The sequence below is a fragment of the Emys orbicularis genome, chromosome 4 (assembly GCF_028017835.1).
Source record: "Emys orbicularis isolate rEmyOrb1 chromosome 4, rEmyOrb1.hap1, whole genome shotgun sequence".
Taxonomy (NCBI): Eukaryota; Metazoa; Chordata; order Testudines; family Emydidae; genus Emys; species Emys orbicularis.
This window is the reverse complement of record NC_088686.1, coordinates 18,267,691-18,289,902: the sequence shown is the minus strand read 5'-3', so window position 1 is coordinate 18,289,902 and position 22,212 is coordinate 18,267,691. Positions and strand designations below refer to the sequence as shown.

General features: G+C 37.9%; 1 protein-coding gene across 1 annotated transcript in view; it reads right to left on the bottom strand.

Moving 5' to 3' along the window:
* Window positions 1–1,042: 1,042 nt before the first annotated feature.
* JAG2 (jagged canonical Notch ligand 2) overlaps window positions 1,043–22,212 on the bottom strand; it is a 107,735-nt gene continuing 86,565 nt past the window's right edge. The window contains exons 13-26 of the mRNA XM_065402579.1: window positions 19,927–20,077; window positions 19,207–19,371; window positions 18,395–18,508; window positions 16,386–16,499; window positions 15,816–15,929; window positions 14,701–14,817; window positions 13,544–13,571; window positions 12,162–12,247; window positions 9,490–9,603; window positions 9,185–9,300; window positions 6,590–6,838; window positions 5,975–6,106; window positions 4,752–4,908; window positions 1,043–1,518 (exon numbers count right to left, since the gene is read on the bottom strand). Coding sequence (XP_065258651.1) covers window positions 1,043–1,518; window positions 4,752–4,908; window positions 5,975–6,106; window positions 6,590–6,838; window positions 9,185–9,300; window positions 9,490–9,603; window positions 12,162–12,247; window positions 13,544–13,571; window positions 14,701–14,817; window positions 15,816–15,929; window positions 16,386–16,499; window positions 18,395–18,508; window positions 19,207–19,371; window positions 19,927–20,077 — 2,133 coding nt within the window. The remainder of the gene's footprint in view (window positions 1,519–4,751; window positions 4,909–5,974; window positions 6,107–6,589; window positions 6,839–9,184; window positions 9,301–9,489; window positions 9,604–12,161; window positions 12,248–13,543; window positions 13,572–14,700; window positions 14,818–15,815; window positions 15,930–16,385; window positions 16,500–18,394; window positions 18,509–19,206; window positions 19,372–19,926; window positions 20,078–22,212) is intronic.

The following is a 22,212-nucleotide window of genomic DNA, read 5'->3' as shown; positions in this document are numbered from 1 at the left end:
AAAATAAACGTTTCTGGACCTATTTACACGTAAAATGATTGTGTTCCAATGTAAATATAAATGACCAACAGATTCCTAACATTGATTGTATTAACTAACATCTTCTTCTAATCTGGACATAATACAAAAAAAGTTTTATAAACTGCCATAAAACCTCCCTTTCGGCAACATAAATTAAAAGGAATGACAAAAAAAAGACCAAAATATTTTAAGTTATTAAATCAAATATACAGAGTGATTCATTTAATATATACATATTTACAAAAGAAGCATTTTCACAATTACAAAATAAACCATGTCAATTAGGGAAACAGAGTTCTCAAAATTTAACTATATTGGTATGGCAGTCTTTGACAGTTGCTATAGAAAAAGTTTAATCTCAAGGCACTTGTCACATGCTTCAATACTGCAATTCTAAAGTAATTAAAACAAAAAATAAAAGGCCACTTTTAAACCACAGTTGAAAGATCTCTATAATTTTTGTTCCTGTTACAAAGTGTGTAAGGCAAATTTGAAATAAACTTACAGAAGCTACTAACGTAACAAGTGCAGTGAGCTGCCATTAATAGAGATTTGAAGTCAAGAAACAGTTTAAGTTCACACAATTTCCTCAACCAGGAGGTTTTAAAGCCACCATTAAATTAGAGCAAGTAATAAAAAGAAATACATTCTGTAAACAGTGTACAGTCTCTTGTAATAAACTTTACACATATATTGAAAATACAACCTCTCTCCTCTGCCATACAGCGAGTGTATTACAAGTAAACTTTACAAAAATAGCAACTATCAAAGATTACTCTTTTTTTTCATCTGACAGTCATTGAATAATTTATACAAGGCTAAAGAAACAAAATAAACTTTTTTTTATTTTATTATTATTTTTATTTATTTATTTAAACTTTTTTTTTTTTTTTTTTTACGCAAAATAAAGAAACTATGAACATTTGACTCCAGATATTTTAGTCCTTGATGCAAAGTGGAGATGTCAATTTCCCCCTCCCCATTAAGTGTAGGCACAGTACGCCTATGTTTTGAATACAGGTTAGCCTCTACCGCCTTCAAAGTTTGATGCATTCACATTTTTGACAGATCTGTTGTCCATTTTGCTTATATGATGGGATCTCTTTACTGGACTGCTCTCTGACGTGTCAGATGCCTTTGCTGACAAAGGCATTGTGAGTTTATTTGTGAGGAATTTGTCCATTTCCATGACCTCTCTTTCCTCTTCTTCCTCCTCCTCTTCCTCATACTCTACATACTCCTCCACTGCATCACAAGTTCTTTTTTGAGGAGATATAAAATTTTTGCATTCATAACGAATGTCTTTGTTACTGTAAGGTTTGTCTATAGGATTTCTTATGGGATTTAAAGGTGCCCATTGGTTGTTGGTACTCTCCTCTCTAGGTGGGCGACTTCTCTCTCGCTCTTTTCTTCTCTTTCGAGTCCACCACACACAGATGATTATACAAGTCAGCCATACAATACTAAAAACTACACAGAGTATTGGAACCAAATAATCTAGGGGACAAACCAAAACAGAAAGCCTGGTTATTAAAACTAGTTAGACAATGCTGAGCATCTGCAATAAGAAATATCCTCTCAGAATCCTTTACGAAAGGATGGAATTGCCACAATATATTAAGTTAATTTTCTGCTTGAAACTCTAGTCCTTTTGAGAAATAGGATGGCAGAAAATCAGAGGAGATTTCTGTTCTACTGGACATTGCTACATGAGAGTATACCAGTGGTATGAAACACTATTAGAACTACATTGATTAGTTGATATCTGGATTGACTTTCTTCCAGTTACCTTTCAGGAAGTAAAGTTACATATGAACTATGTATTCATTGTTTCTCCCTCTCTTTTTACTGCATGTCTTTATATGAACGAATGTACTACTGATGATACAGCTATTTTCTAGTAAATGTAACTATCCAAATACTTCTGTATATAGATAAAGCACTCTCTGTATACCCTCACTTGAGTTAACGGAAACTATATTCTTTTCAAAGTGTCATATGGTTGGGGTTTTTTTTAAACTTGCTTGGCTTAATACCCTGAACATTGATCATGTGAATTAAAAAAAACATTACATCTAGCACTCTTAGAAGTAAAACTAACAAGCAGAAAAAAGTACAAGTTTTTCATTTGTTCAAAGTTAGTTACTGATATTTGCTGTGACTGCATTTCATCAGTACAAACATACCTTGTAGTGTGATATGCAAAAAGGTAACAGTCAATCAAAGTAGCAGTTTTTCCTTTCTCCTTTCCCTTTCCAGCAAGCCCCAGTGAGTGCTTCCACAGCTACATGAATACAGAAATATGGCAGAGAACAGGCTATTTTCCCTGCAAATTATGTTCTTTTAAAATCAACCTCTGGGAGATCATTTGCTTTGGAAATGTATTTTTGCTAACTACTTTTACATCCAATGGAGGATAATTTTCTGTTTACTTCTCCAAAGTCAGGAAGGGAAGCAGTATTAGAGGCAAATACAGAAGAGGAAGTTTCAAGAGAATTCAAAAGATGGGATACTTTGTGCTTTTCTTTGAGACCTGGGGTATTGCTAGGGAATGATCATGCAAGATTCTAGTCATACCCTATGCCAGCCAACACTATGCAGTCAGACTGTGTAGAAGGAATACCATGCCATTAGTTTCCTTAGATAAACTTAAGATCAGGAAGAATTAAGTCAACCGACTATGGGTGTGTGTTCTCCAGGATAACTGTTATATGACCATGGTCCCTAGCTACACCAAGATCTGGAACACACTTCCTTCTTAAACAAATGACAAAGAGATGGATTTGCATGTTTGTCTTGCCTTTTCCAAGAAAGAAAAAAATTGTTCAGAAGTTTTTTTTGGACAAGCTATTTTCTTATGTAAAAGCCTCAGTTTCAGTTTATTGTGAATGAGGCAGTCAATGAGGAGGGTTTGCGAATCTGCCCTGCATATCAGAACATCAAATGCAGCTTAGCCATTAAGACTGGAGGGTTGAGTCAACTTGGAATGCAGAGGGCCCATATTATATTTCATCCATTTGGAGAATGACAGACTTCTACAGAGTTTTACTTCTTTTCCCTGGGTCACAGAGGAAGTAAGTCACTGCTGTGCTGTGAAATTCAATTAGACGGTGGCTGAAGGCAGAATACTTCAGGGAGAGGAGGGCCATTCCCACCAACTTCACTGCCAAGATGAGGATATTAAGCTTGCATTCTCATTCCTCCCTCCGCCCGACCAATGTCGAGTCACCACTTAAGTAGCGGTTTGTGCCCATGGTCACCTGAATACAAGAGGTCTTGGAAGGAGTCCCCATTCAGGTAGGTGACTCTGTCCCATGACTAACCCACAGAATGGTCTGTCTGCTTAGATTTTTAAGTGTATGAGAGGTAGATGAAGTGTTTAGCTCAGAATCTATCTCAAAAAGATGTGCCTTATCATCCCATATACCTTATGATTCAGATAGTCATGGACAGAGATATTGGCCTTCAGAGGCAGTTGAGCGTTAAGAACGGGATACTGTTGCCAAGTTAACTTTAAAGTAGGCCAAAGACCACGAACAGCAATATTTAATTTGTAGATTCCATGCATGTTCTTAGGAAGAGATGGAGCAATCAGGAGCCAAGCACACTGCACCAACCATTTTAAGGATGGGAGGGAGTATTTGATGAGCCTCCTATAGTTAGACTGGCTTCATCCTCTGGGGCTTTCTAATCTATTGGAGATGTGGGAGACTAAGTGATCCCATTCCTCAAGAACGACTCTCCTGGGAGCAGGAGATATGACAGCCTGGGATCAGAGTCTGGATCCAGTTCTACCTCCTCTAGAGAATTCCTGTCCAAGAAAGAGATGAAGTATGCAGTTGTTTTTTTGGCGCCTCAGGACTTAGGGAATACATGAGCAAGAAATTTGACACATTTTTCAAGGATGGAACGTAACCCCTTCCCCACCCCAGTAGTGAAAGAAAGGAGGTCATACATGTGACTGACCAAGACTGTTGGTAGAAGGACTCCCTGGATGAGACCCTGGAGAAGTTAGGAAGAGACTGGGTATATCTCCTGTCACCGTAAGGCTCCCATTCTGGGATTCCTTGTTAGAGAGGAAAGAGTCCACTAGGGATTTTCCACAACTGCTTCCTATGTGTCTCTTGTGCTCGGAGGGACTGCTGGTGTGAGACACCTAGCGTCTAGATGTTCTGCACCTGCCCTCACATAGTCTTAGGGCTGTATCGCCAAGTGAAGGATCCATGCAGCTGTGCCATATCCCTAGAGGCAGAGAACCATGGTACGATCCAAATGAATATGAAAAGCAATGACTGATTGTATCAGGCCAGATGTTAGGAAGCGTGAGTAGCTTTAACTCTTATTGAAGTGACTAGGCATTGAGGATGCTCAGCATCTTGCAAGGCTGCTCATATCATGACGTTTTCTGCTCCTGGGATGGAGACTCTGAAAGTTATAGTATATGTTCCACTGGTGCCCTTTCCCCTGTTTTGTCATCTAGAACAAGCTGGGGGTGGGAAGAGAGACAGACAGAGACAGACAGACAATTCAGGGAGCCATTAAACAACACATTTGTTATGAGGCAGGAAACTGGGATCCTGCTACAAAAATGAAGCAGCGAGAGCGTGACAAAACAGCTTCTTTATGATTGACTGCTATTGCCCTCCTGGCAGGACATAGGAAGAAAGTTATAAAACTGGTAGTGTCAGAGTAGGAAGTATACTTAAAACACTAATGTATCTTCAACTTACCTGATGATGAATGCCCAACAACTATGGTCTCTACTTTGACTTCAGTAACTGCCAGCATAACAGTGCTGTTTTGCCGTTTGGTGATTGCATTTACTATTGTATTAGCAGCGTTCTGTATTAGACTGTTATCTTGCTCATCTTGGTGTGGGATAAAAGACTAAGAGGGGAAAAATGACAAAATCATTTTTTATAATTCCAGATCTGTACTTCTCTATATCAATGATTAATCTTAATTTAAATTAGTCGTACAGATTGATAGTTACCCTGGAAGCAGTTTAGAACACCCTAATTTACTATTTCCACAGGGTGGCTGGTTCAGTTTGAAGTAGTATGCAAATATTAGGACAATACTATGCTCTAAATCTGTCACATGGCAGGAAGACACTGTCTCCTGCTATATGGCAAGTAAAGGCAGCAGACCTCTATATTGCTTACACCACCAAGCCAAACTTAGTCATAGTGTAAAGGGTTTCAAGATATCTCGATATTAGCTTGCACTAATGACATAATCCATTATATTTAAAAACTTTACAGGTCCCCCTATTTGCATCATAGCTCAGTATGCTCTTTACTGGCACTGGTAAGCAAAGATAGTCTGATACGGCACCTTCCGGCTGCATGTACTGTGCTTCTACCTAAAAGCAACTTACAAAAAAGATCCTGCCCAAACTCCCTTACAAGGAATCAAATAGTTCAGCAGATTTGAGTCAACTACCACTTAGCTGACTCATATTCCTGACAGATCGCCCCCACGGCTCCCTCCACTAATGTTTTCAGTGTTTCCTCTGAGCATCCTGGAGGCTGAAGTTCTCTTTTCCCACAGTAAACGTATGGCGGTCCTGAAAGTTTCTTTACTCTGCTTATGTGCCCCACCAATAACTTTTTGCCCTCAAGGACAGCTTAGTGTCTCTGCTGAGATTGTCAATAATCATGCCAGGTGATTGTTTTTGTGATTTGGGTCACTGTGCACTAGTAATTGTACTGAACTTATTTCAAATAGACAACTTAGCATAAACAATAAGACGACAGCAATTTTCTGCCTATGTGAGAACTGAGTGTTTTAATACAGACCCATGAGGTAATAAACAAAATTATAGTCAAACCTTAATATGGATACTGGTTTCTGTGTTTGAACATGGGAAGAGTAAATAAAACACATTCAAATCAATCTAACTAGACAAACAATTTTCATGTTTAGTTCAGGAGAACAGTCTAGTACTTACAATAGCAACTTCCACTGCATTCTCTGTGGAGTATGATAGATCACACAATACTATCAAAGTCCTGTCCCTAGAAACACTCCGAGAGGCTGGTAAATATCGAATTTCAGAGCAAATGTTTTCAATGGTAGTGCCCTATTAGAAGTAAGATAAATCATATCTTTTAGTGCAAGTTAAAAATTGTATTTAAAAGGCTACTGGTGTATACAGCTTTATCATTAATTTATTTTACATAGTTATATGAATTCTGGCAAAAACAAGCGTGGGACAGATTCTCTGGTCTGCTCTAGCAATATTTGGACAGAACCAGAGCAGTTTGAACAGCATATGCTGGTAAGTACTTACCCAGTTTTATATACATGTTTAAGGAGAAATATTAAAATAAGCCTTATTTAGCCCTCTAAATTACAGTGGGGTTTTTTTGCGTGCACTGTGGCTGAATGACAACATCATGGAGCAAAGTTCTCACAGTACAGCTACACACGATAAAAAAGTTTTGTAAACAGAGGGCAGTATCAGACATTGATAATAAGCATGTTTTATATGCACCTACACAGGATATACACCAGAATCCAGTGTTTCTATACTATTAGGCAAGTATAACAATTTTGTTCTCACCTGGGGTACCTTGTCTCTATTAAAAATTAAAGTAATTCTGGCACAATTATTGTCTAAATATCCAGAACTAGGCGGACACTTGATATTGACAGGCAGAGGCTCTGATGTGCTGCATTCTCCCCAGTTGGTACAAGGTGGTTGAAAACATTTGATATACATTATTTCTTGGCATTCTTGACCAATGGGACACCAATTATTTGCATGATCCTGATGTTTTTGTAATAAACATGGTTTACCCCCACACCACACCTAGAAATTAAAGGAGATGAAAAATTCCGTTAGTTATTGTTGATTAGCTACAATAGTGCATTATAAGTAGAATTTACAGGAATTACCAGTAATCCACAGAAAATGGTAATGATGAAACTCTACTTTTATTCTTACTGAAAACAGTTATTTCCACACGTCATATGCTGTAGTTTTAACTACTGTATCTCTCTTTAATAGTGTGTTTCAGATTTATACTCATGATAAAAGCTTGGCCATGTTTTCCTAGTGTGACAATGATGATCATACCATCACCACCACAGCCTTACAAGACTTTTCATACAAAGCACTTAAAAAAAGATGCTAAGTATCATTAACCACATTTTCGGGAAAATGAGGCCCAGAGGCCCAAGGTCATCCAGCACACTAGTGGCAGAGCTGCGATTATTATTTGTATTATATAGCTCCTAGGACAAGGACCCCATTGTGCTAGGCACCGTACAAACACAGAACAAGAGAGCGAGTCCCTGCTCCAGAGAGCTTACAAACTAACCGATGGAAACAGAACATACAGAGAGGGAAGTGGAAGGAAACAGTGAGACACTTTTGGTCCGTGTGATGGGCAGTAGGCTCAGCACACCAGCAGCCTATGTGGTGTCACATCTTTTCTGCGATGGCTACAAAGAGTTCTAAGGAGGAATTTGAAGGATGACAATAGTTAGTCCTGCAGATATTTTGTGGGCCTCCTCCTAAGCTTGAGGAGTATTCTATCCACTAGGCCAGGGGTTCTCAACCTTTGTCCTTCTGAACTCCCTCCCCCCTAAGATGCTATAAAAATTCCATGGCCCACCATGCCACAACTGTTTTCCAGTAGATTAAAAGCTAGGGCTGGCATTAGGGGTTAGCAAGCAGAACAATTGCCCAGGGCCCTGCGAAGAGAAGTTGCTCAGGCTCCAGCTTCAGCCTGGGAGGAAGGGTTCGGGCTTCAGCTTTGGCTCAGGATTCAGCTTTCTGCCCTGGGGCCCCAGAGTGTCTCATGTTGGCCCTGCAATCTGATTTATTTTGGAAGACCTGCTGAAACCTGCCTGTGGCCCCCCAGGGGGCCCCAGACTCCTCGTTGAGAACCACTGCATTGGGTCATGTTACCTCTTCCTGATAACATCTCAGTTAGTCTTAACTTTGGGGTGGGAAGAGACACTCAGGTGAATAAGTACCATGCTACCTCACTAACACACTTCAGTCCTCCTTCCTAGGAAGGAGGACTATAGGCACACACAGTTACTGGGAGGTATAGAACACCTCAAGCACAGCTACATTTTAACTGTATACACCTGTAAATGGTGTATCCTAATGTTATACAGATTCTTCTCCTAGGAGCACATATGGTGCCCTTGGAAGTCTAGACTGGATAGTAAGGATGTAGGCAGTCTTGTCATAGCTATGTCAGTCCCAGGACGTTAGAGGTAATATCTTTCACTGGACCAACTTCTACTGAGGAGAGAGACACGCTTTCAAGCTTACACAGAGCTCTTCTTCAGGTAAAAGATATTACCTCACCCACCTTGTCTCTCTGGATATTAAGGAAGCATATATTTTATTCCATTATGTATGAAAGAGCCACAAAACCAAGCTGTTTATTTACAGTGATAAATTCCATTTATAGTGCACTTTTGATCACCTCACTTCCACTATCATAATGAGCCTCCAAGAAGCTAGTAATCATCATGTTTTTAAAATATATCAGATCTCAAATTCACATGATAAACTATCTGAAAAGGATCTAGAAAATCTTAGTTATAATTTCTTTGCCCTTGATGCATGTGTAGCTGGACAAAGAATATAAAGGCAGCTAGCTTTACTGCTGGACCAATCTGCAAAGTGTTTAGAAATCTTTAAAAAAAAAAAACTTGGTATTTTTGCCTACAAATTTTGTAGGAGACTATACTGTGGTGTAGTATTACAGATATTATTGGTGCTCATCTGAAATTAGCTGTATAACTCACAAGCAGTGAGCAGCATTGGTACTATTTTTCATAGCTCTCCAGCTGAAAAGCCAGTCTGTGTTAGTGCCGCAAGTCCAACTGTACAGTCCTGAACACAAGCACTGTATTCTAGAGATAGTCTGAAAGCAGCTCAGAAGTTTAGAATGTTAGAGATAGCAAAGTGGAGACGAATTAGTGGGCAGATGATGCACTCAAATTGAATTTATCATGCATCTTTACCACTATTACCTTACCCAATATGATACATATATTATAGTATATAGTAGGGGCAATGTACATGGGGAAAGAATACAGAAGGAAGGGGACTGAAGACTAGTAACTTGCACATGAAGAAATCCAGGTACAGAAGTACAGCTAAAAGAGTATTTCAGAAGAATATTTATACCTTGGTGCAGTCAATATGTCCATCCAAACAGTGGCAGTTGTTACATTCTTGATCCCATCTGCTGCCGTGAGGAAATGACATTCCTTTAAGCCAGCAAGATTTTCCAAAACCAATCACTTAAAAAAAAAAAATTAAAGTACAGTTAGTCTTTTAAGCACTGAACTGAAAACTAAATAGACCTAAATTAATTTGATTTATCTACAAGAAGAGCGAATAGCATAAACAATAAAAACTGTGTTAGTTATGAAATACTCAGTTGCTTCCTGAGTTAATCTTCTAATAGTTAAAAAAAAAAAAAAAGTTACCTTCTTGGCATCTAGGGCCAACTCTTCCAGGAGGACAGGTGCATCTGTATCCATTTATTTCATCTATACAGGTGGCACCGTATGCACAAGGGGAGGACTGGCATTCATCAATGTCTAAACAAAATCAACAAGTAAAACAGTCAGTGGCAAAGATTCAGCATGTTTCACGATATGCCTAATTACAAGCAATCAAACAGGACAAGATCTGCCATCCTCACTTGGAAGGAATGTTTGGCTATGGGTCTGTGCAAGCAATAATTTGACTTTTGTGCTACATGCAACAGCTGCTTAGTCTCAGCAGGTTGAGCCTTATTAAAATGCATGTCCATTAATGTAGGCATCTGAATTCAAGCACTAAAGTAGTAAATTGGCTTGGCTGTGTTTGAAACAAATGGACTTTGTTAGTATAATTTGGCCCATCAAATGAGGAAAAGTAACATTTATGAGTCTAGTCTCTTCCCCATACACCCATGTAACTTCTGTTAATGTCAACAGGAGAGGAAAACAGATCGAGTTAATAGTTTAACAAAAATGGAGCTAATTATCTTACTTTAAAAAGATTTTTAGACTCTCTCTTGCAATCAGAGCAAGAATTTTTGAAAAGAAACTCATACGCTTGGCCATAAAAATCCACCCCTTTAAAAAAAGGGCTAGGAATCAAATGCATATGTAGATGCACAGGGAAGTGTATTTTTTGTAATGCTAAAGAAATTAACAGCTGTCACTTACACAACACATCCTTTAATATCAGGATATACGCAGATACTTAAAGTTGCAAAACCATGAACACTGAGGGAAGGTCTACACTATCGGTTAAGTCCATCTAACTTACATCACCCCTCCCTCCCCAAGCGATGGAAGTTGTGTGCTGTCCACACCGGCGCTATGTCAGCGGGAGACGCTCTCCCACCGACATAGCTGATGTTTCTCGCCGAGGTGGAGTAATCCTGCCGATAGGAGAGTGCTCTCCTGTCAGCAGAGCGTGTCTGCATCAGCCGCGCTACAGCAGCGCAGCTGCATCGGTGCTGCTATAGCGTAGACTTGACTATTGTTGGAAAGGAAAACGCATACGGTGTCTTCTCAGCATTTCTCCCTTTCCCAAACAAACATTCTAAACGATATTTTAAACTTATAAAACAAATTTCTTCCCAAGATTCACCATCATTATATAAGCGAGTGTGGTTTTTAAGTTGTAGTTTGTAACTGGAAGTGAAAGTGGTATGGAACAGCAACATGACAGTTATCAGCATAGCTAACGGAAAATGACAAGTGACAGCGGAAGCACATGTAGTTCTCACTGTCTCTGATGCCCTCCTGGAGGGCCAAGGGAGTGGTTTACCATTCTGTGCTAGATTCTTAGCGAAATCCTACAGTTGGTTGGGGTTTTAGGAGAATACAATAGTACCTAAACCAAGCAAGTAGAGTATGTTACCACTCCTTGTTCCTTTCAAACAGATCCTAGTTAAGTCTATCAAATCACCATATATATGTTGATCAGCATTCACTCAGTACCACCACTGTCACCCTGAAGAAAGATTTATGGTTCAATTCTCTCGCTTACTACAGAGTAAATAAGGAAGAGTGCAAATCAGGAACCCTGTAACAGATACAGCTGTAACCATGCGAATAGAGTATAGCTTTATCCCCCCACCCCATAACTAGGCCACAAGAGTCTGCTTCAGCCTCTGAGCTAATGGACCTGCTCATGCGTTTAGGTACAGATGTCCCAGGTTCAATATCTGCAGAAAATCCAACCAAGGGCATCGTTATAAGTGGGGTGACATAGTTGTCAAGGTAACACCGGGCTCCACACTTGACACCCCCTGTTGGGTCATCTAGAGAGAGTAAACCCAGGAATTCTGGGCCTAAAGGCATGAATCTCTATTGCTTGAGCTGAAGGACCAGGTGCACAGGTACAGAGACAGTCTATATATGGTCTTGCCACGAAGGGGGACAAAAAGCCACACTATCAGTGTGGGTTACACAGTATTAACGATTTCGGGTTTTTATTTAAATTAACTACAAAGTTAATGTTAAGGGTCATGTTCTTTCGGTCTTCCATTTCCTCACTTTACAAACCACACAAAATGCATCAGTTAGTTTTTACAGTTCTCATGGTCTGTATTGAAGGATAGCACTAAACTGTCCTTAAGATAAGCTTGTAAATGTGGTGCTACATGTTCCATGCCTTACTCCTTATGTGACTATACTCTGCCCTCATCTTTTTATTTCGGTTAGCTATGAAATTTCCAACCCATTACATCAGCAGTAGGAATCCAAAGTTATTACCACAAAGAAGGCATTTGTTATGGTTTAAGCATAAAAATATGCTAAACTGTTCTCTCTCACTACAAAGCTAATGGCAGGGGGAAAAAAAACCCAAAACAAAACACCTACATAAAATCCAGCAACAGATCTTTTGAGTACAATTTAAGCCAAGTCATTTTAGTTGCATTTATCAAATGAATAAAGGGATTCTGTCCCAGACAAAAAGAGCCCATTATTTACAAGGTGAGGATCAGTGTCTATGAATAATTCAGTTAGCTTCTGCTTCATTATTTGGGGTACAGCTGACCTAAGCTTAATGCATGAAATGTCAAAGGGTCAAGATAACAAAGATTTTGGGTCTTGATGGCATGACCTCTCAGTCCTTCAGCCATACAGGTACTTACTAATTCTGCAGTCAGGACCAGCAAACCCGGGAGCACATTCACATCGAAACCAATTCACACCATCTACACAGATGCCTCCATTGTAACTGTAAAAATAATAAACCTATCATTACAATGAATGCTCTCAGGGTAGATTCACAAGCCTAAAGATAAGCAAAAACCCTAGTTCTTTCACATAACAGTCTGTTCAAATGCAAATTTCTATTGTCCCTATTCATGGTATTTTCTCACTGTTCAACAATATAGAATTAAAAATCCTTGCTAATTCATAATATGAGTCTATTTAATAAACCATATGCATTGTTTTGCTGGTCTCTCTAATTAAACCTTTGTTAATTAAACCTTCTGCTGCTGTTTAAAGGGATGATCTGTTCCCACTAAGAGAAAGGATATCTGGGATACTGTTAGATAAATTATATTGCTTAATAACACATCTGAAAAAACAATATTATAGAAACTGTGGGGAAAAGTATAATTAGGAACATTTATAAAGATATGAACACAACTCAGGAAAAAGATACAATGGCTGTGCACAAGATGTAAAATAGAAATTGAAGGTTTTTCTCCCAGTTTGTTTGGAAGTGTACAAAATGCAGAGTTTGGATCAGAAAATGAGAACTTGCAAGATTTACTGGATGTTTGCTTAACCCAGATGTCTGCATTTTAAAAACTTAGATTTTACATAAAACAAAAAATTATGGGAGTAGCATTGTTAGTAGCAAAATGTGTTAGACAATGGACAAAGGAACCTGTATTTTCAGTGTCGAGAGATTGTGTGTATGAATATCTTGCTACTTATCAAATTTCACTAAGACATTTTAGAAGATTCAGAACCAATATTTGATCTTAAATGGGATATAAATTTCTTGTATATATTATAGTAAGAGCTAAGCAAATAATTTTCAATGAATAATATGGGTGGACTAAAATTTGTGATGGCTACATTCTTCTTTCAGGGAGTATCTTCACAGTTTTCATTCAAACTTGATAGCAAATATTTTAATTTTGCTCTTAGTTGAGATTCACTACATAAAATGCTATTTAATACTTCTATTTTTTGACTGGATGAGCTTTCAAAAGTACTTTTGGCATGAATACTAACACAAGACTTGGAAATTAATTCTTATAAATATTTTCACCAGTAAACTCTAAATTGCTCTATTGTTGGCAGAAAGCAAAAACAAAAAGGAGCACAAAAAAGCATATTTTGTTAAAAGTTTCAGCAAGAATGTTTAGAATGTTTTCTTTATAAGCCCAGGTCTAATTATGTTTAGAGTGCAATTTTGATTCACTGAAGTATGAATATTTTTAAGAGTAACATATAACAATATGTTCAAGTGCTATGAAAATAAAAGAATGAACAGAAGGTTTTTAGTGCTTACCATGGATGGGGGTTGCAGTCATTGGTATCTATAATACAAGAGTAAATGAATTGTATGAGTTTTAAAATATGTAGCATGCCAATTATAATCTGTAAAACTAAATCTATAATAAAACTAAAAACCTAAAGGAAAAAACATAGTAAGCCAAAAGACATTTTTTTATTTTCATCTGCAATAAAGGAATTGTAATATGGTATGAATACACTAACTACAAAAAGGGTTGTTTTCAGGTGAAACGCCATAAGGTAACAGTAAAATGGTTTAATATTAGCTTTTACATACAATATAAGTGACAAATGCTAAAGATTCTATCTGGCCATTTAATTCAGTGACCTTTGAACTCTTGCCTCAGTTGGATAGATCACAACTTCAGAGATTAAAGTGCTGTGGGATAGCAGCTAAACTCAGGAACAGACAGCAAGACTACATTGACAATTACAATGGTATTGGCTATTGCTAATTAAACCAGCCTCTAGTTTCTTAAAGGAGCACTACTCCTTTGACCTTTCATATGCATGTTTGCAATTTAGCCAGTTATTTTTTTTAAACTTTATTGTATTTATTTTACAAAACCTTGCAATTATAAGCAAATTCAGAGTTTTTAGGGTTAATACCACCAGTATATTCAACTTTGAACAATCTAATGAAGGCATAATTTCAGAGTTGAAATAAGGTGAAAATGTAGTTCAGATGCAATGTTTTCTTCATGTTATGTCTTGAAGCAGCAAAAATGCAAGCTTTGCCCCACCTAAACAAATCATCCTGTTGGTATGTCACTAAAATAGTGAAATGTTATACTAAATGGAAAATAAAAGCTAACCATTTTAGCATTCTTAACAGGATATATAGTTTAGTCTGCTTTTCCACCTGCTACTAGTTTTAGAGACAAATATTCAGAGAGAAAAAAAAAAAATCTTTGTAAAGTTTTGGAAATAAACTTTCAAAGATCATTTCTCATAGGAAATTAAACGTTTATGTTGGCAAAAATTAGACGCAAAACAAACAAGCTCTCACAGTTCATTAGACAAGCTCTGTCCCCTCTAGCCTGAATGATTCATATATGTTGGCACCTGAACATAACTAAACCAAAGCAGGTTTTTAAACAGCTTTGTACCGGACACTCCTAGTATCTTAGTGGAAAAAAAGTGAAGTCTTACTCTGTGTGCATGTACGTCCTTCCCATCCTTCTTTACAGATGCAAGAAAAAGAATCGCCACTGCCAACACATGTTCCCCCATTCATGCAAGGGTTAGGAATACAGCTGCTGTTTTTAGCTTTGATTTAAACAAACAAAACAATTATGTAAAACAGTATCAAAATCTAGATTTCAAACTTTGAACCTATGAACCAACCAAAATGGGGAATTGCCATACTGGATAAGAGTTAAGGTCCATCTGGTCAGTGGCCAGTACCAGACGATACAAGGGAAGGTTTAGGAACCTAGAAGTAGGTAGATCTGGAATATTATATCCCGTCTTAGGTCTGATCCTGATCTCTATTAGTCAGAGATTGCCTTAAGCATGAGGTTTAATATACCTTTCAAATTTTTGTTATGACTAACTCTGGATATTCTTGTTATCCATATAAAGTGTCCAATCCAAAAGTCTTGCTAGTTGCTTGGCCTCATACTCTTCCTGTGTCAACATCTAAGGACACAGTGTGGTAAATATGAATGCCAAGCTATGATTTAAAATTCTATAACTTAAACATGAGTACAATATATACGAAATGGAACCAGAGCCCAGTGGAATGACTAAAACTGTGCTGTCTTCATCTAATTTTTCGTCTCACATTCCTACTGGAAGTTTAGTACTCATGTAAACAGTTCTTTAGATACGGAGACTGATGTCTTCCATTTGTTCACATCATAGGTACCAAAAACAAAAAACAAAACGAAAACCCAGCCCCACACAAAACACCCAATACAGCAATGCAAGCTTTCCCACATTGCTCCCAATGAACTTCTACCATGCTTCTCCATGCCCATTCCATCTTTTCCTGGAAATCTTAGTAGGTAGGAGTCTTAGTGCTAATTGTAATACATATTTTTTATTATATGGACATTCTACTGAATACTGGATAGAAGTGACAAAATTCATATTCAGGGTCTACATGAAATGAAAAGTATTAAAAACATATGGTCACTGGCCACTGGGTTGGACTTGAACTAGCCCCTCCCAATTACCAAACATTTGAGAGCGATCTAGAATCCTCTCTGGCTCAGCCCATTTTGGACTGTACCACACATCAGTAAGTAAAGTTAAAAGCTTACCAATGTTGCAAGTGCTCCCTTTCCATTCTGGAGGACATGAACATCTAAAAGTGTCTCCATCATCATAACATGTTCCTCCATTGCTACAGGTATTGGCATCACACTGATATTCACCTAGGAGCCACAACAAAACAAGAACTAAGCAGCACATCAAGAGTGAATGTAAGTTAACCAAGATATTAAACATTTTCTGTGACAGACATTGCAGAGGATGTTTGGATGTAGTTTGATTTCTATTTTTTAGAACAAACTTTATATTTCAAAGTAATACCATTAAGAAAGTGCACAGTTCCATTTGCTCTGGTATTGTAATGAAATCAAGCAAATGTCAGTTGTCTTTTTCTTCCACTGTTGATTGAACAGCCTAACATGTTGCACATGAGGTTTTTTTTTGGTTTGTTTTTTAAAAGGTTCAGTTTTGGACTGGGAAGGAGATTATGAATATGGACTTTGATTCCTCCACAGGTGCTGTCTCAAATCCATTTCAGAAAACTGGTAGTTTCCCCCTCCACGGGAGAAAGAATACAAGTATGTGCACAAAAGATGAATATGAACAAAGTAAACACTTACGTGAATGGCAAGTTTTGCCTTTCCAACCATTTTTACATTCACAATAGAAGTCATTCACCAAGTCAATACATCGGCCTCCATTGTGACACGGATTAGGGGAACAGTCGTTAAAATCTATTAAAAAAAAATTCAAAATGCTCAACAAAATGCAGTAGACTAGGATAGAGGAGTTTCGGTTTCTAAAAGTTAGGTACCGTATATTGTCTTTCGTAAAGAGATAAAATGTCTCCAGACAGAGACAAGAACTGGTCCGAATTGCAAAGAAAGCTTCAGACCTTGGCACAAACAGCAGCAAAAAGATGACATGAGAATCAAGAGTTTAAGACTGAAAACCATGAATTAAAGAGGCCTTAGAGGTTTACATTTTCCTGTAAGAATATTTCAGATTCAAAACAATTTTGGGGAAGGTACTATACTGACCAATCTGGAGACCGAGCTTTTACTACCCATAGAACAGGTACTGCACAGGCACCGTTCGAGCAAGCTTTCTCACACAGGGCTTGATCTCAAGCCCACTGGAATCAGTGGGAAAATTCCAACAGACTTCATAGGGCTCTGGATCAGGCCCATGCTGCCCTACCAATGGGCCTCAACCCAGACCTCTAAGTGGTGTTCAGTATTTGTTAATTTAAATACTTGGCCCCTCCGATAAACTTTTTGGATGAGATAAAATCATCAACTGGCACCATCAATACTACCTGGGAGTTTTAGAACAGGAAGAGAAGAAGGCTTTTTTCTGTTGAACGGGAGCAAATTTTTGTAGGCAGAACAATTATCTAAGATGGAATTTAGCCAAGACACCACGTTAACATCTCTTGCAAAAGGACCAAAGGGTTAAAGGCCCTTGTTTCACATCTCATCTGAAAGATGGCACCTGCAATACCCTAGTAAGCCCCTAAATCCAAGGTTTAGAAATGCTTTTCTAATTTAGAGGGAAGAGAGATCTACTAAAATACAAACTCCTTTCTCCTTTGCAGTAATCCATCCAAGTACTGATCAAATATTACCCTCTTTGCGTTCATCAGTCCAAGGTGGTAGGAACATAGGCCCTACTCATTCAAGAGGGGAAGTTTTTCCCTCATGGAAAAAGCTCCAGATAGGATATAACTTGGTAACAATTGATAGTACATTCTAAAATCTAGGTTATATTTAAGTTAGTTCTTTCCTTCCAAACTCAAATTACATCAAATTGTTATGGTTATGCTTTTTTAAAATATGCTAGTTCAATTTTTGCTATATATTTAATCTACAGTATTAGATGACTCAGTGGGTTCTCATTAATGGGGTGGATGGCATACCTCTGAAGCAGAAGTCCTTGAAAAAAAAACCTGCTCTGGGGCAGTTACCCAGGATACTCCAGTACATCAATTACAAATAACTATCCTAGACAGCCTCTGGCTGGCATATTTTGGTTTGTACTCTAATAGTACTTCTGGACGCATCAGTAGGAGGATTTATGATCCTATTTTAGAGTTTAATTGAAGAAAACATGAACATCTCTGCAATGCAGACTGTTTGAACTATTCCATTCTTCCAACCTCTAGCACTTAAGATTTAGTTGTGGTCCAAGTCTGGGCATTAATCTAGATTTCCATCATACCACTATAAAAGACTGATTCATATCACAGGTTTGTTTGATTTTTACTACACCTGGACTATCAGATTGCTTTTGGTATGGTGACAACTGTGCTGCAAGAATGTTCTAAGGACCAGCATATGGTTTCCTCTAACTATTTAGAAAGCGTTAGTTAACAGGATGAAGAGTGATAATTACTGAAAGCTTTTATCAAAAAGCATATTATTGCAAAATCAGGTTACATTCACATTTAAATAACTGATCCCCTTAGAAGCTGCATTCTTAAAGCCTCCTAAACAGTCATTTGGCAAGTGGAATAGGAAATGCCATGGTTCTATAGAATGGTCAGAGAAACTCAATTCCAACATTATTAACTGCAGACTAAATGCCTCAAAAAAATACGTTAAAGCTGGAATTTTTTAGTTGTACCCACTTGTGTCACACAATTCTCCTTCCCAGCCACTTAGGCAGAAACACCTAAATGAATCTACTTCATCAATGCAAGTCCCGCCATTCTTGCAAGGTTTTCCAAGACAGTCATTGATATCTAAAGAGAAAGTCAACACAGGGTTATAATTGGGACTATTTTAATCAGTGCATTAAATGCAGAAGACAGTTTCAGGTTCGTGTTAAACATTTTAAAGAGCTAGGTCCAACAGAGTGTGTGCCAGATTGACAGCTCTGGAACTTATGTGCTCCATTCGTCTACATACAAATGGCACACACACACACACACACACACACTTTTCAAAAATTGTTAATGGTTCTAATCATAGTCTCACTGTTGATACTGTGAATTTCCTTCCATCTGGCAAATACTCTAAATCACTGTACCAAAAATGCTAACAGTGCACGGCAGACTCTCTTACACTGCCTCACCAACATGCCTCAAAACCTGCTCCAAGAAAGTTCAAACGCTACGTCTAATGAATCCATAGCTTCCTGTGAAGGGATTGCCCATGAGGGTGCCATTTGTAATGAAGACACCCATTCCCTAAAAATCTGGGTTAAAACCACAACTTGTTTTACAGAGAAAACTAAAATAGTATCATAATATCTTTCAGTCATTACCAAGATGACGTGGGTTTGAACAAGTGACCTAGAAGTGAAGCACTCTGTATAACATTAATTGTCCATTTTTAAAAAGAAAATTTCAAAGCAATGTTCCTCTAATGATTGAGAAAAAAAAATTTAAGCCTTCAAGCTCTTTAAAAAGACAGACAAATGGGACAGACTTCCACTTACTTTCATGGCAGTACGTTCCAGTAAAACCCCTCTCACAGGCACAAGTAAAATTCCCTCCTGGCTGACTAATGCACCGTCCATGAGGCCCGCAAACATTAGATGAAATGAAACGGATACCTTCCTGCGTCGCATTTGTGAATACTTCTATTGTACAGCTGTCTATTACTAAGAATAAAAAGGTAAATCAGTTATTCTTAACACCATTAGCTATATATAGAAAAGATAGTGCCAACCAAGAACTGTGGCTTTTTTAATCTTAGAGTAGTGAACACATTGTTCATATCTTATTGGAAGACATTTTATGCACATTCTAAGATTATAATATTAAGAGAAAGTTATCTTGCACCACCCTGCAAGTAATACACAAGATTACAAGCATATTTCCCATTCCCCCAGCCATCATGTACTTGACATGGTCTAACTTCTGCTGGTGACAGACAAACTTTTGAGCCACACACAGCTCTTCTACAGCTCTGTGTGGCTTGAAAGCTTGTCTCTCTCACCAACAGCAGCTGGCCCAATGAAAGAGATTATCTCACCAACCTTGTTCTCTCTAATAACCTGGAACTGACACTGCTACAGCTACACTGCATACATAGTCAAACTACAGCACTTCGATAAGAGAGACTACTCCCTGCCACCCTATAATCCTCTGCATTTTTCTCCCATTGTGTTCTACATGACTGCCCAAGTAATGAATTCCTGGGGGACAGCACATACCTTTGCAAGAACTGTTCTTGCAGTGGTCCTTGAGGTGAGAACAATTCTTTCCATCGTAGTCATCAGAGCAGGCACAGTAATAATCTCCTCCTAGATCATAGCATTTAGCCCCATTCTGGCAAGGGTTAGGTTCACAGAAATCAATATCCATCTGTAATAAAGGGAATCCGCTATCAGGAACTATTTCCCAGCACAGTAAGCAGCATTATCAATGTTGCCATAGACACAGATGAAGTATTTTATCAGGAAATTAATATTAAACACAATGTTTATAAGTTGTCTATATCGCATGCCATTCTACTGCTTGGATACAGGCTGCAAGTTACTTTAGTCAAGTCCACTGCAAAGCAGTTCTGTTACTACTATAAAGGATCATTTTGAAGATTCAACAAGGACTTGTTGACAAAGCTAAACTATTACAAACAAGCTGAATGTGCAAAAAAAGGGTACGAAATGATGCATAACTAAAATACAAAATTTAAACTCAAGAAATGTCATATGTGATCGCTACCCTTTACTATTTCTCTGTGTATGCTCTCTAATACTCAATACTATAACCATGAAAGTGCATATTTAAGAAAGGTGGTTTAAAAGGTCTCTTAAATCCTGTCTGTTACTACCATTAGGATGAAAATCCAAACTTAGACAAAAAACTAACAGCATGTAAACCTTTACACAGACACATCCTTTTAAGGAAGTGACTCCTTTTAAGGAAGTGACTCATCTTAATATACTGTCGTCTTATGTCTGCTACATTTGCTTAAAACAGCCCTTACATGTCAGTGAAAGCAAAAGTACCCTATACCATGGTACCTTTCCTACCAACTGCTATTCTCAAGGGCCTGTTTTACTTTAGGAAAAGCTTTAAGTACTCTCCTGTTTTAGTGTTCTCCTGAAGGAAAAAAAAAAAAAAAAAAGGAGGAGATTTTATTAGCTTCACTGCAGAGTTTTCATTATTTGCATGTAATTCTGACAACTTTATAGACAGTCTAAAAAAATTGTCTGTAGACAAAAAATAATAATAAAAAAGTAAACAAACTTAAAGGCTCAAATATCGTAGACGTGTTTCAATTCAATGCAGCATGTGCAACTGAAATTAGAGTTTTCAGCAAGCTATTTTGCTCTATTCTTTTAGAGAGCATTTCATGCAGACTACAAAAAGCATTTAGATTCTGAGAAAGATATTCTCAGATCTTGTTCTATCAGAAGTTTCCATTTGTTTCCTTCCATTAGAGTAAATTTCCCTTTCTCAATTCAAGTTCAGTAGCTGCTACTTCAGCATCTGGAATCAGCAGTAGAGATTTCCTGCAACACTCATGGCAGTCAGCCAACTCCCTCTATTATTCATCAGGTTGGATAAACTTATACATTGTACTAGAAACCATGCAAAAGGAAGAGCATTCAAATGATCGGACCATGCAGAAATAGCATCTGAGCTGTGAGTTAACGGATCAGTTTAAGAACTGGTCCACAGCTATTACTGGCAACTCATTTTAAAATTTTAAATAAAAAAGAGGGTATTGGTACTGTAAAGTAGTTGTATTTCAAGCAGAGGAATTACTTTTGCAATATTTTATTAAATTGAAGAACAGAGATCCTCCATGAAAAAATCTGGCGCAACCCTATCCCTAAATTCTAATCTACCCTTACTGGTGGATGTTGCTGTTCTACAGTTGTATCAATGCTTGTGTGACTGCTCAGAAATTCACATGACTCTGAAAATAAAAACTAGATACTGGATGTTAAGGGGAAGAATTCTAGGTTTTGTTTAGAAAGGGTTGAGTGTCCTCCCCACAAAAACAAATCTTCAGCATCATGAGCGGTTTTAATTCTTACTCATGCTTTTGTATGCAAGTTCTAAACCCTGCTGCAAGCAACATCTCCACACACTTCTGGTGCAATATCAGGTTTAAGATCCAGATTCTGCACTCTACTCAGGACTGGTGAGGCTTCAGCAGGAGTACTGTATTCAATTCTGGGTGCCACACCTTAGGAAAGATGTGGACAAATCAGAGAGTCCAGAGCAGAGCAACGAAAATGATAAACGGCTTAGAAAACCGTTCTATGAAGTTTCTATGAACAAAGGTGTTTTTTTTTGGTTTTTTTTTAAATAAAAAGTGGGCATGTTTAGTCTTGAGAAAAGAAGACTGAGGTGGGGACCGGAAAACAGTCTTCAAATATGTTACGGGCTGTTATAAAGAAGATGGTGATCAATTATTCTCCAAGTCCACTGAAGGTAAGACAAGAAGTAAGGGACTTAATCTACAGCAGGGGAGATTTAGATTA